The following is a 15,394-nucleotide window of genomic DNA, read 5'->3' as shown; positions in this document are numbered from 1 at the left end:
CCCTACCTGCTGATGATGTCCTGTTATGGGAGTATATATTAATAAATGTCAGATTGACACTGTCTTTTAAGCAGCCTCCCCTCTGGGGTATGAAAAACAAGTCAGTGTTTGCACAATAGATGGCTAGCAGTCATGATAGACTGAATATGTTTCCAATTTACTCGAACTAAAATATATATACACAATTTACAGAGTTATTCAACAGTCTTCAGTCTTCCTTCACAAGCAGATGATTTCTACACAGCATGTTCCTGTTTCAATGCAACAATGTCAATTTCAAATGAGCAGTTTGTCTAGTAAGCAACACTCCTCTAGCTTATCTAGTAAGCAATGCTTCTTTGATATGATATTGAAAACCCTGAATGAGCAGCCAGTTTCTGGTATGCATCTGGCTTCAGTATATCTTCAAAGGCTCATGGTATTTTCAATGTTCTTCAAGATTCTGTACAGAAAACACTCTCATAATTCATCCTGTACTGCGTTTATCTCAGCAAGTATCTCAATAGCTGCAAAATGTCCTTCAATTAGATGTATTCCCTCCTAGGGTATGGCATCACCTGTCCCAGATGTGTTCAGCCTAATTTCTTCTTTACTTCTGTCAGAAATGATAAGAATGCTTAGTGCCTGGTCTATTGAAAGTTGATATTCTTTTCACTGGGATCTTTAGTTTTCTGTGAATTGTGTGCTGTTGTTTTTTCTACTATTTTAAACTGTTTTGCTGCGGAAAATTTTGCTGCTTCTTGAGGCCAAATAAAACTTTGGCTTTCTAGATGTAACTAAGACAGAGCAAAGTTAATGTGGCTAGCATGGAATGATTCTTCTCAACAGCACAGGACACTAAAATTTGAAAAAAAATATTGGGAAATTAGATCTTTGCTGGACTCTACGATTCTTTTGATTCATATAACACTGACTGGACACTGATTGTTATTCAAGAGATAGACCATGCATATATCCACAAGCTGGGTTAGAGGAGATTGTGAAGACCCCCATACTGCCCAGAGAAACTTGGGATGCCTCAATGGAGAGGCCAACCTCAGAATTTGCTAGGCAGAGACAGCAGTCATCCAAACTATTTAAGTGTTGGTGAGGGGATTAAAAGGTAGCAAGGTTATTGACTTTTTTCATTCATTAATAACACTTTCAGGTGATCATCTTAGCATATGCTCTGAGCTATACAATTTCACACATTTTTGTAGTGATTGTAAGCCCTTTCCAAATGTAGAATGAGCAACTTTCCCAACCACCTATCCTCTGCAAAAGAATCATTATCGAAGCAATTCATATGTTGATTTTCAAGAGACTTTGTTTATATTATGCTTGAAATCTGAACCCAAAAATAATGCTCTCAAACTATATTTTCAATATCCTTGGTGACACTTAGCTTTGGGATCATACATCTTTTCATTCTCCCATATGGCCCCAAGCAAGATGTACACCTGTCTTTTCTGTGTAAATTTCTGTCCTGAATATACTAGTTATACTGGAAATTGCAAAGACAGGCAAACATGCTGGCAATCCTTTCCCCGCACACTGTATATTATGTGCAGCTTCCCTTACGTAGGAGCATCACTGTATAAATAATTAAGCGCTGTCTAATTTATTGCCCTTATTTATCTAGCCCTGGAACTTTATTTTTTCATCCTGCCAACCTTAAGAAATGTTACATGGGAGAGGTGACTGCCCACTAGGGGGACAGATGAGACCAGAAAATCCAATTAACTTGTGAGACTGTTCTAGCCAGAGTCAGGGTGATGGTATATTAATCCACTCTGTCACTGAGTTCCTGTACAGCCTGTAAAAAACATCTTGCTGACTCTCACAACACAGACAGTGGGCATAGGCCCAGCTTCCCTTGCCAATCCCCATTAACCCAATGTCTTCTGCTTCCTCTTAGTGGCCACACGCCTCTAACTATCACAGGCTCCAATCTGGATGTCATACAAGAGCCCAGGATCCGAGTGAAATACAACAGCAAGGAGTCAGTCAATGTAAGTAGCATTTTGTGCCCAAGGTTTTGCCCTATTTTAATGCAGTTGTTATAAGATATCTTGTGGATATAGCTACCCTATCACAAATTATGGTTTTTTAAAAAAAAAAACTAGACAAGAATCTACCTACATGATATCTCTCCCTGGTATGCTTGACAGCAGAATAGGACTCTGCTGGTCAATCAAGGTGTTTTAAGCAGAGAGTTCTGTGATGAAAGAAAAGTTGGATACAAATGTCAGTAATTATTAAGAGAGACCACTGTTGGCTGTCATGAGTAGCTCCTATTAGCTAGCATTGTGTAGCTAATTGTTTTTCTGCTAGCTAGCAGTACAAGTTTGCTGCATGAAGTTAACATATTGAGGCAAGAATTGTGGTGACACCAAGTTCTCACATTCAGAGGTGTAGTTGGGAAAATGGAGTCCGGGGTGGACTCTGAGTTTTCCGCCCCCGCCCCATGGGCCCCCACGCCATATTCCCCCACTCCCCTCCCCTCTCCCATAGTACTTTCCCTCTCCCACAAACTTTGCTTCTGCCTCCTGAGGCTCCGCAGGGCTGCATCAGTCCGCTCTTGATTGCGTTGCTGAGGTGCACTTGCCTTCCTGCCGGGTGGGGTACCCTTGTGCTCCATGCTCAATGGCCGGAGCAGCAGCCCCAGCAGTGATTTGCATGCTCTGCCACCCGCCACCCATCACCCGTAACGAAGGTGCTGCCACAGAGCGCATGGCAGGAGGAGAGGCATTCATTTAGCAAAGGGAGAGGAAGGGGGAGGAAGGCAGGAGGAAGGCAAAAAGCAAGGGGAGGGAACTGAGCAAGGGTGATTTGTGATTCCCGGAGGAGAAGGGGAAGCAGAGACATCCTTGCCACCCAAAAAAAATCCCCCAGCAAGGAAGGCAGGGAGACCACAGAGAAGGACTCTGCCTGCTGACTCAATGCAACTCATCCCCATTTGTCTCCTCACTGATGAATCCGGCACTACTGTTGCTGCTGCTGCTGCTGCCGGGCCTGGTAAGGTGGTGTGAGTGGGGAAGGAGGAGAGGCGTGGGGGCAATTTTCTGCCTCCCATGTGACCCCACCGTCATCTGCCCAGTGCATTGGTCCCCCCCCCATCCCCTGGTAGCTACGCGACTGCTCACATTCCATGTTGTTGCTGCTCCCAGAGAAAAATCACTTTTCTGTGCTCCCACTTGTAGAGTTAACAGTTGTGACATGCACACAGAAAGCTCGCTAGCAGACTAGCCCCAGTTTGGATATGCCACTATTATAGTCCAGCCTCCTTTTTGGACATCCTGGACATCTAAGAAAAACAGATTAACATCTATTTGGTTTGAATCAGCAGTTCAAGTTTATAGTGAATGTAAGATTCTTCAATGTTAAATAAACTTCCTATTACCTTATTCACTTTACCTCTGCTACACTGAATTTCTGATCAATGTTATTCCTATGATACAGGGGACTAATTCCATTCCAAGATTTCTGTGATGTAGGGAAGTAGGATTTGTCTGCCTTAAAGGATACTAGAAGGTTAATAGTACAATTTTGAAGAGAGTAGTTTTTGTTTAAGTCTGTTGATATCAATGGATTTATAACTGCTTAGCACTGTGCTGTAAATTTTAAGCATATATAGCCAATTGTGCTATTGTGAATAGATTCACATAAACAAACCCAAGGACAGTTTTTTGCTGAAAGCCCCATATGGATTTTTACCCAGAATTATACAGACCTTTAACCACTGCATAGTAAACATCCATGTATTCATATTGTGAATCAGCTCATTTACTAATCAAATAGTTCCAATATTGAATTGCCTGTATTCTTGACACACAGCCATATGCAAAAATATCCACCTGGAGTTAATTGAAAATGATGATTTTATAGTGGAAAAATAACAATTGCATGGAAAAATCCATATATTCCAAGATATAGGCCAATTAGTATAGGCAGCCATGTCTATGCTTGTCATAGCCTGATCATAACAAATAAGTAAATATTTCTCAGTTCAGCTGTAAGAATTCCTGTGGATATGACTGCACACACAGTAGTCTCTACTTGGAGCTTGGGAATTTCAGAGGCATAACTCTTGTTTGGAGCTTGGGAATTTCAGAGGCATAACTCATGTTTGGAGCCAAGTTACTATTTTAAATCTAGGTGCAACACTATCTTACAACCAGTCTGTTCCCAGTTAGTCCACCAGTATCACTGATTAATCAGCAGCAGAAGAGAAGCTTTTCAGATAACTTTCTGATTCTCCTTCAAAATTAAAGTCAGAACTGCAGGGATGTTTAAATAAACACACCTCATGGTGGGAAAACGTGTTGAAAGTTTTATACTTCCATTGTTTATAGTTCAGAAGAGTTATTTATTAAAACTACATTTTTTAAAAAAACCACTGGGATCCCAGATGTAGATACAAAATTCCAGAATGTGTAGATAATGGACTTATTCACACAGGGAAACTGTGTCTGAAAGACACTGTGCTTGCTGACAGATTGCTCTTGTAATAAAAGGAATCGACAGGACAGGCTATTAATTCAGGTGACCTTTGGCCTCTTCGTAGGGAGACAGAGAATACAGTTCAGTCTATTTGGTGTTTTTACCAGCTTGTGACCTCCTGCATACTGCTGACTCTACTTTTTTTGCTAACTATCCTGTTCAATTGGCCTTGTGGCTTCATGGTTGTGTAAACCTCACACAGGTGTCAGCCACACCTTGTAATCATAAATGTTCCCATTTTACCACAATCTGTTTGCCATAATAGCATAAGCATTTAGTTTCATTATAGTTATTTATGTAGGTATGGGACAGGAAGACTTAAAATCATGTTTAGCTATGAAAATCAGTAATGATGTGGATTAAGTTTACAAGTAACAGTCTCATAAATTTCATTAGTCATGAAATTTATTTTAAATATGAGGTTACCCTTTCCCTGGAAGTATCATTTCTTACTTAATAATGACATATTTTAACATGACATCCTGCATGCATCTGTCTGTCTGTCTGTCTGTCTGTCTGTCTGTCTGTCTGTCTGTCTGTCTGTTTATTGTCCATCTTTCTCAATATGTGGATTACATTTACTGAGTAAAATAAAATTAACAAGATGGGGCTGTTAATAAACAGTGAAATAGGATTTGAGTCATAGAACCAATCAGAAGTCTAAAAAACAGAACAGAAGCAAAGCATAAGTGTTATCATGACACAGTAAATGATGCAAAATGATACATTAAGTGGGAGCTGATCCATAGCAAACTATACACAGTAGAGCAAACCACAGCCCCCAATAATCTATCCAAGTAACTCTGTGAATCATTTTGTACAGGGCTACCCTATTCTCTGCATAGAAGAACCTTCTTTATAAAAAATAATTTCTGCAAAGCTTGTGGAAAGAATGGAGATTAGTAGCCTTTCTGACCTTCTCAAGCAGACCATTCCACAAGGTGGAGGCTACAATGGAGAAGGCACATGTATGGGCAGTTGTTGATTTTGCCCATTTGCAGGTTGGTACCTGCAGATGTCCCTGACCAGATGAGCAAAGCTGACATGGTGGAGCATATGGGGAGAGATGGTCTCACAATTACTTACTTGCTTACTTACTTATTATATTCCATTTTTAATCCTCCCTTTCCTGGCATAGGCCAGGTTCAAGGCAGCTAACAAACAGCATAAAATTTACAATTTAGTAATACAATAAAAATATAAAACTTAAATGTAGATATAGGTATGGATAATTTTAAAAAAAACCTAACTAATGTAAAATGATGCCAAAGTAATGATACATAAACAATTATTCACTCCTATATACAGTTCAGTTAATCTAAAGGGGGGAATCATCACTAACATGGGCAAAGATTAGTTCCAGAAAGTATAAAAACATGAAGATTGGCCAGCACAATGACAGTGAATGCAAGCCCAGTACAGTACTTCCTTGCAAGGAAAGGAAAACAGAGAGGAGAGCAAGAATAAGGGGGAAGAAGGGAAAGGGAAATTGAAAAAAAAAATGGGAACAGAAAGAAAAAGGAGGGAGGAGATTTAACCCATCACTGTCATCAATCATAGGACTGAAGGAACATCTCCATCTTACAGACCATGCAGAATTGTCAGGTCCTGCTGGGCCCAAATCTCACTGGAGTTCTACCAGGCTGGGGCCAGGGCCAAAAAAGCATTGGTCCTGGTTGAAGACAGCTGGACACTTCTTGGGGCAGGGATCAACAGGAGGTGGTTCCCAGCTGAGCATAACACTCTTTGGGTGATATAGTTGGAGCAGCGGTCCTGAATATATGGTGGTCCCCAGAGGTATATCAACAAAAAATGTAGCCCAGGGCAAGAATGGAGTTTTCCGCTTCCCTCCATGGGCAGCTGCCGTCCCCCAGCAATTTGTGCTCCGCTCCCTTCTTAGTCCGGGGGCCCAGCCTGCATTCGTGCTGGCCTGCTTTTGCCATCCCTTATAGCTTTCAGCTCAGGTGGCGGGCCTCGCCTTGGGCTTACTGCACAGCCCGAGGCTGAGAGGCTCCTGCGGCTCATGTCTGAGCCACCTGCCTGTGTGCTGCCCGCTGCCGAGCCCCCCGCAGCTGGGTCGTTCTTCGGCGTGTTGCTGGCTGCAGCAGCAGGCCTCCTGTAGCCCCTGCCTCCCCAGCTCACTGGGCAGTCTCCCCCCACAGCAACCTACCCGATGCTGGAGCTGGGGCCAGAAAGACAGCCAGTGAGCAGGGGAGGCAGGAGCCACAGGAGGCCCGTGTCTAGATCCATCAGCACACCAATGAATGACCTGGCTGCGGAGGCCTTGGCAGCAGGCGGCACACGAGCAGGCGACTCAGGCTGGGGTGGGCGTAGCAGGGGGAAGGAGGGGGTGTGGGGACGATTTTGCGACCCTCACGTGACTGAATGGGCTGTGCCCAGGGACATGTGACACCACATTTCCCTGGTCGTCCCAGATGATTTAGGGCTTTGAAAGTCAGTGCCAACACTTTGAGTCTGATTTTGTACCCTATCGGGGACTACTGTTGCTGGCGGTGCACTGGATGTGTATGCGGGCCAAAGGCCATAAAGGGCTTGGCATGTGATAGTCAATAATTTAAATTGAGCCAAGTAACTAATGACCAGCACGATATTCCTCTGAGAAACTCAAAGTGGTCTAGAAGGCTTTTCCTGCCTCGCATCAAGTGTGTACGATAGGTTACACTGTAAAAAAAAATTACTAAGTGAGTAAGTCTCCAAGTGAGTTTTAAGGCAAGAAGGAATTTGAACCAGCTTAGCCTTAATCTACCACTATAACCACAGCATCACTCTGAGTTTTGTGCCTAAAGAGTTAACATTAATCAGATCAAGACCAGTAGTTACTGTTGGCACAGAACTCTATTGCTTTAAAATCTTACTCTGACTTTATGAGAAACTGACTTTCCTTTCTTCCTGATGCATTATCAGAAAGGACAGTAAATGCATTGCTAATGCCTACATGGCATTAGAGACCTGCGTATACATTTGTAAGTATGTTCATGAGCTAATTTAGAACAGTTGAAGAAAAACAGTCACTTTTATTTAATTGTTCATGGAGGAAGTTCAAAATCAGCAACCCAAAAATAGTTTGAATAAAAGAGGCTTTTCATCCCTTATCAAAACTAACCTAAATAGTTTTGAGCAGGTTAATATTGCTAAGTCTCATTTTTTCTTACAAGAACATTGAACTCCTTGGAAGAAGCATAATGAGTGAAATATGTCACTGCTTTTCTTTAGAGGGCCTTTTTGAGGTCATGTGCTTTCTTGCTTTCTTGCTTTTCTTTCTTTAGTTATTTGTTTATTTAGTTCCCTTCCAGGACATTATGCATTTACACAGCATCTCTTTGCCTTTAGGATCTTTGAGGATTGAAAAATCAGGATATCTGTTTTAAAAACAAGAATATCTAAGTGCTAGTCTCCTTTCAATTTGGAATTGTGAGGTCTTTGCAGAAGGAATAATTCAAGACAAAAAGAACTATATCAGTTGAGGATACCTAACTCTATAGCAACATCTTACAGTTCCTGAGTATTTCATCATGATCTTCACTGATAGTAAAAGTAGGCAGCAGCATATGTGCAGCCTCATTTTAGGATAGACCAGGGTGAAGGCTTTTGGAGGGGGTTTGTTTAGAGAGAACACCAGGGGATCACTGCTGTTTTGCCCCACAGAGCCCTCTCATAAAGTGAAATAGCATGGAGTAGAGACAATTGAGGCATATGGTGCTTAGTCATTATGAGGCCCTGCTATATATCATCCTTAGCAGAAGGGAGAGGTGAACTAAGCAGCCACTAAGGATTTGACAAGGACACAATGGAAGTGTTGCTCCCACAGTGTACAGCTTGCACACACCCAGCACCTGCTTCATTACAAAGGGGCTTTCCTGGGGTCAACTTGGACCTATTATGGTCTTGCAAAAACAAGATCTGGAAATGTCCCCATTAGGCACATACATTCACACCAAGTCAGTGCAAGGCTTCAACCTCCCAAACATTCTTTATATTTGCATTTTTCTTTAGTTTCTCCTTTCTCTTAGAATTTACTTAGTCCCCACAGATCAGTGACAAGAAGTCAATTTTCTGCTTCTTCCCCCTTTCCCAAATGTGTTTTTAGCTCTCTGATCATACGTTCCTGTGAATGCTTGTAAGCAAGCAACTAGAAAAGTGCAAAGCATTTCTCAGTTATTTTAGGACAATCCCTGTGCATGGGTCTATTTTGGGCATTTGCATTCTACCTTTTCATGTGAAATCTGGAAAAGGCCATAGGATTCACAACAAAAGGTACACCTCACAAAAACAGTATGTTGTATCTCTCAGACTGTTAAACTACATATAAGATCAAATGAAGAAAAAGGATGCCCTGTTCATAAACACTAAATTAAAATGTTAAGAATTAAGGGTGCAACCACCCATGGTTCTCACACAACATGGTTCCAGGAGGGATGACCTGCAGTGAAGGAGAGAAGGTAAGAAACTGCCAAATGTGCAATGCTATTTTGAGTGCCAATTTACTTCGTAAAATTTGGGATTTGCATATTTTTCCAGTGGTCTCTAGGACTGGTCTGGATTGAGTTACTGATTGTATTCTGGAGCACTCTCAGATATACAAGCTTGAAACAATGAGAATAATACTTTGTACCTTTGTTTGATGGATCTGATTACAGCTTTTAGGGACTTGGACTCCTATATAAAAATAACATTACTTTAAAATACATCACACTTTATCTGCTCTTGCTGGCCATTTAAATTATTCCTCCCTCACTTTTTAAACTACCATGAAAAGTTAAAGTAAAGGACGTATGTTAGGTGGGGTGGGGTTTTCTCAGGTTCAAACCCCCCCCCCCATTACATGTCTGGAGCTCTGCCCCCCGTTCGTGGGTTTTTTGTATTTTTAGTGCTTTTTCAGTTTTTGGCCTGCAGGAGGTGCAGGTTTTAGACTAGCAGCACCAAAATTTCAGGGTATCTCCTGATGATACCACCCAGGTTTAGTGAAGTTTGGTTCAGGGGATCCAAAGTTATGGACTCCCAAAGGGGCTACACATTTGAGGGTACATAACTTTTGATCCCCTGAACCAAACTTCACCAAACCTGGGTGGCATCATCAGGAGAGTCTCCTAAAGATACCCCGAAGGTTTGGTGCTGCTAGCTTAACAATTGCACCCCTGACAGCAGGCACCCCCCCCCAAAATTCCCCCAGATTCTCCTTTTAAATCCACTCTCTTTGACATGAATTTAAAGGGAGAATCTGAGGTCCCCAGTTTAAACATTGTAAGTGATGCTGTTTCAGGGTGGGGGAGAATCCACCCCAAAACAGCATCACTTTCAGTGTTGTTTTAACTGGGGACACCAGATTCTTCCTTTAAGGTGGATTTAAAAGGAGAATCTGGGCTCCCTAGTTTAAACACCATTGAAAGTGATGCTGTTTGGGGGTGGATTCCAGCATCACAGTGGCCACCCATATGGGGGGGGGCACAAAACTCACATTTTGCACAGGGCTCCATTTCCCCTAGCCTCCATTTGCACCGGGCTCCATTTTCCCTCCATTTTTGGGGAGGGCAGAAGGGACTGCCGGCTGCTGGCTGGGAGTCCAGCCGGTGGAGGGGGCGGGGGGCAGGCGGGGCAGGGGAGTCTGTGATCTCTGATCGCAGAGAGCTGCTTTTATAAGCGGTGAGGCTGGGGGCGAGGCTTGGGGAGGCATGGCCACACACCCAGGGGCGGGTGGGGGCATGGCACCACCCCCGAACCCACCCTATTAAAAATCTATACCTACGTCACTGTTAAAGCCAATAAATAAGACTGTAATATTTTTTTTTATTTTCGGGTATAGAGTGTAAATTGTGGTCTCTTTTCCAGGAGTCATCACAATAGCTTGCTGCTAGGTTCTGTTCAAAATCAAGGTGATGCGAAATGGTGCATTTTTTCATTCTGCCCATTGTACCATTTTCCCTGTCCTTCTTGCACTTGATATTGAAAAAAGAATATCTGTATTGGCTTAAGTGCTCTTAAGCTCACTTGTACATTGAATAGAGATGACTGGTTGGAAGATGCAGAAATCTGACATGTTCCTTTGCCGTTCAACTTGAAGTGTATGCACATATACAAACTGTGACTTAAATGGCTCATTATATCTCATATGAAGGAGATACAGTACGATAAAGTATGATTTTCACATTTATATGATGTGGGAGTGGTACAAGCTTCTGTACAGGCACTGGCTTGCAGGAAACTTTCATTGTGGACGTGTCATGCATTTACCAGCTTCCGTTGTGCTGCTCTTAGATGCTTTATAGCCATGAATATTGTTGTTTTGCTTGGAAAGCCATAAAGAAATCAAATTTACTGGTATCTTCTAGTGACTTTCAGGAGCTGTCCAGCAGGGAAACAGCTTCATTTGACTAGATGGCAACATGACTTTGTAGGTGTGCATGTTGCCAGCAGTACTTTGAGTTCTGAACTGATAAAAGGATATTCAAACAGGATTGGATATAAACTGTTGAGGTCATGATGAAATCAAAGCAGCATGTCAGATTGATGAAGAGCATGCAGATTTAATTGATTGGATATTGTTTAAATTAATGGCATGCTTTCATGATACCTGCCATTTTGCAGGTGGGTTCACATAAATTGTTAAAATGTAGCATCTGGTGGCTTATCTTTTCAAGTACACCACTCAATCATTTCTTTATAATTCTCAGGACTAGAAACTATAGTTTCTACAATTCTACATTGTTATGCACTCAGATACAATGAACATAAATTACATTTATGTGTACCTAAGTGCATTATCGCAGCTGAGATTTTCACATCTCCAGAAGGTCTAGACCAGGGGTAGGGAACCTGCGGCTCTCCAGATGTTCAGGAACTACAATTCCCATCAGCCCCTACCAGCATGGCCAATATAGGCTCTCAGATGTTCGAAGATTCTACAATTCCCATCAGCCCCTAGCATGGCCAGTGGCCATGCTGGTGAGAGCTGATTAAATTATGGACTCCGAGGTAAAGGAGAACTCGCGTTCCTGATCTGACTCAAGGGAGTAAAGGAGATCTCTGCGGCTCTCCCAGATGTTCAGGAATTTCAATTCCCATCAGCCCCTTTCAGCATGGCCAATTGGCCATGCTGAAAGGCTTGTCTTCCCACAGGCTATCTGGAAAGCATGATGTTCAGAAACTACCAATCCTGGAAGCCACAATCTAGACTTAAAACAAATGTTAGCTATTGAGCAACATCCTAGACCAGTGATTCCCAAAGTGGGCGCCCCCGCCCCCTGGTGGGTGCTGCAGCGATACAGGGGGGCGGTGATGGCCACAGGTAGAAACATTAATACAGATATCTTTCTGTTTAATTGCTATTAAAATTTAAAAAAATTAATTTCCAGGGGGCGCTAAGTAATATTTTTTCTGGAAAGGGGGCGGTATGCCAAATAAGTTTGGGAACCACTGTCCTAGACTAATGTTTTATAGTAGAGCTTTCTTCTCCTTCTTCATTTGTTCCTATTTTATGCATTGCCTAGATCAAAATGATCTCATTTGAACACTATAAGAACTCAGTGGAACAGAATGGCAGAGCTTCCTTACCCAGCTGTTCTCCCTCTTTCTAATGCTATTTGATTTCTGCAGAAACAGAATCTGCAGAAATATGCAGTTGACAGTTTGTGATGGTCTAAATATGCGTGACACATTTAACTTTAGTTAAAATTTGAATAAGTGCATCTTGAAATTTCCCAGAAATATTACAGAAGTGCTGTGATCCTAGTGTTTGAACTGGGGACCTCTACATCAACACATACTGTACCTGTATCTAATGTTACCCAGCATCGTGCAAAGGTTAAAAGACTCTTATCTGAAGAATTGGGTTGATTCCCCACTCTGCCACATGAAGCCTGTTGGGTGACTTTGGGCCAGTCACAGTTCTCTCAGTTCTCACGTGGAGGCAGGCAATGGCAAACCACCTCCAAGCTTCTCTTATCTTGAAAACCCTACAGGGTCATCATAAATTAGCTATGACTTGATGCACGCACACACAATGTTACCCATTGCAAGAATACTTTGAGGAAAGCAGTCTTTAAAAATACTTCAAAAATACTTTATGAAGGAAGCCGGTAATTAGCATCTCAAATATGTTTGAGTGGGTTGATGGGGATTGGCCACTGCTTAAGTCCCCCAAGTAGTTTTTAGGGAAAGTTTGAGGGTTGTTAAGCTTGAAGAGACTCCTATCCTATCAAGTCACTGGAACTTAAAACTTCTGTTATATAAGAGCTTGGAAATAGTCTGGCATCTCTTAGTCTAAGCTGAGTAACTGTTTCATTTAACAAATACTTCATTCCAGTGCCTTAATCAGAAAGCCTCTTTTATAGCAGCTAGGTTAAGATCCAGAAACTCTGCCTAAAAAGTTAATATTTTTGCAGTGCAATCCTAAGCAGTGTAAATTCTCCATAGAATTGCATTGTACAAATAATAAATATGCTGCTGAGCTGGATAGAGGAGACAAGTACAGGAAAGTGTTCTGTGTGAGCAAGTATTGGTGTAAGAAATTCCGTTGCTGCATGGTATCTCACTGTCCTAGGGCTGTTCCAACTACAGATGCAAAACCTTTCACCAGGGTATGGTAGATCTAGATCAAGATGTGATTATTCTTCTAGCAATGAAAAGAGGTTGCCTCACATGGGCCAAAAGAAGAACAAATAATCAAACAGGCAGTTATTGAGCATTTAAGAAGGATGTCTGTGATTGCTAAGAGCCAGTGTGGACTTCTCAAGAACAAGCCATGTCAGACTAAATTTATCTCCTTTTTTAAGAGAGTTGCTATCTTGTTGGGTAAAGGTAATACTGTGGACATAGTTTATCTCAACTTCACTAAGGCTTTTGATAAGGATCCAAATTATCTTCTTATTGACAACCTGGTAAAATACATTTGGATTTAGGCATGAGCACCGATGAAAAGCTATTGGTAAATTTCGGGTTCAGGTTTTTTTAACCCAGAATTTTTTGACTTTATTCGGCTGTTACTGAAAATATTTGAGTTAAAAAACCCAAACCTGTAATTTTTCAGTTCTTCCCCTTCCCCACCATTTTCCAAGCTCCTTGGGGCTTGGAAAATAGGAAGAGAAGAGAGAACTGCCAGCATTTTTCAATCCCCAAAGGGCTTGGAAAATATCAGCAGGGAAAAACTCTCCATGCCAGTATGGTTTAGAGATCTATCTGGCTCCATCCCCTGCTGATGCTTTCCAAGCCCTGGAGGGTTTGGGAAGCATACGTGGGGATCACATCTTTCCATGCTGCACTGAGCTTGCTCAGAGCGGCATGGAAAATCTCTCTCCCTCCCCAGCTGGTGCTTTCCAAACCCTCCAGAGTTTATTCTGCTCTGGTTAGCATTCCCCTAGTGATGGTTTCACTTTTCTCTGCTCTAGTTTGACCTCACCTAGAGTATTATGTTCAGTTTTGGACACCACTGTTTAAAAAGGATGCAGACAAGCTGGAATACATCCAGAGGAGGGCAATGAAGATGGTGAGGGGTCTGGAGACCAAGTCCTAAGAGGAAAGGTTGCAAGAGCTCAGTATGTTGAACCTGGAGAGCAGACTAAGGCCCCTTCCTCACATGCATAATAATGCACTTTTAATGCACTTTGCAGCTGGATTTTACTGTGCAAAATAGCAACATTCACTTGCAAACAATTGTGAAAGTGGATTGAAAGTCCACTATTCTGCATGTGTGGAAGGGGTCTGAGAAACAATATAACATCTTCAAGGACTTGAAGAGCTGTCCTATAAAGCAGTGATCTCAACCTTTTTTCACTCACATACCCCGTGGCAACCCATTTCCCTAAAATTATACCCCCATGTTAGCAAACTCATTATGTAATTTTTTCACATACCCCCAAACATTCTAGTGCAGACACTTGGGAGTACATGTACCCCAGATTGGAAACCACTGATATAAAGGATGGGACAGAATTGTTTTCTGTTGAACTAAAGGTCAGACCAGAACCAATTGGTTGAAATTAAATAAAATGAATTCTCAACTAGACATTAGAGAGAACCTTTCGACAGTTAGTGGTTCCTCAGTGGAGTAGGCTTCCTTGGGAAGTGACAAGGTCTCTTACTTTGGAGGTTTTTAAGCAAAGGCAAGATTGCCATCTGACAGCAGTGCTGATTCTGTTCTTGGGCAGATCATGAGAAAGAGGGCAGGAAGGGATGAGTCAGTGCTCAGCTCTTGCAGTCCTTCTTTACATTCCCAGGGTAATGTTGACCACCATTTTGGGGTCAGGAAGAAATCTTGCCCCAGGCCAGATTAACAAGGGATCCTGGAGAGGTTTTTTTGTCTTCCTTTGGTCATAGAGCAGGAGCCACTGCAGGAAGGGGGGTAGTTGTGAATTTCCTGCATTGTTCAGGAGGTTGGACTAAATAACCCTTGTGATCCCTTCCAGCTCTATGTTTCTAATCAAATTACCTCTGTTTTATTGCTTACCCTGAAAACCATGGGGGTCACTATAAGTCAGCTATGACTTGACAATGTTTGCTGCCACCAACTGTATAATAATATTTATAGAAAGAGAGGAACGGTAACCACAAACTCATGTACACAGTTCAGTGCTGCCTGAGTACACCTAGTGCTGTCCAAGGGACAGAATGGAAGACCATCTTATGCTCTGGTGGAATTATCTGTGTAGAGACAATCTTGCTTCTTCCCTCTTTATTTTTAGACATCAGTCAAAGGCCATACTTTTTCAAAGCGTATTTTGAATTCAATAAGGTTATAAGCTAAAAATGGTATTCACCAATTCTGCTCATTTTTATCCATTGTTTTACTGCATTCTGTTCATTCCTTTTGCTCTCCAGTATTGTGCTACTCATGTGATAATAATAGTATATATTGTAGATTTTCATGGAATTTTGTTGCCTCCTTTGTCAGTTGCCTGAT

At 42.0% G+C, this 15,394-nt stretch overlaps 1 protein-coding gene across 3 annotated transcripts in view; it reads left to right on the top strand.

Moving 5' to 3' along the window:
- PLXNA2 (plexin A2) overlaps positions 1–15,394 on the top strand; it is a 533,025-nt gene that overhangs the window by 432,981 nt on the left and 84,650 nt on the right. For all 3 annotated transcript variants that reach the window (XM_048496018.1, XM_048496021.1, XM_048496020.1), the window contains exon 17: positions 1,898–1,991. In XM_048496018.1, coding sequence (XP_048351975.1) covers positions 1,898–1,991 — 94 coding nt within the window. The remainder of the gene's footprint in view (positions 1–1,897; positions 1,992–15,394) is intronic.

The sequence above is a fragment of the Sphaerodactylus townsendi genome, linkage group LG05 (genome assembly GCF_021028975.2).
Source record: "Sphaerodactylus townsendi isolate TG3544 linkage group LG05, MPM_Stown_v2.3, whole genome shotgun sequence".
NCBI lineage: Eukaryota > Metazoa > Chordata > Lepidosauria > Squamata > Sphaerodactylidae > Sphaerodactylus > Sphaerodactylus townsendi.
The sequence above is the reverse complement of the archived record's forward strand: the minus strand, read 5'-3'. Positions and strand labels throughout refer to the sequence as shown.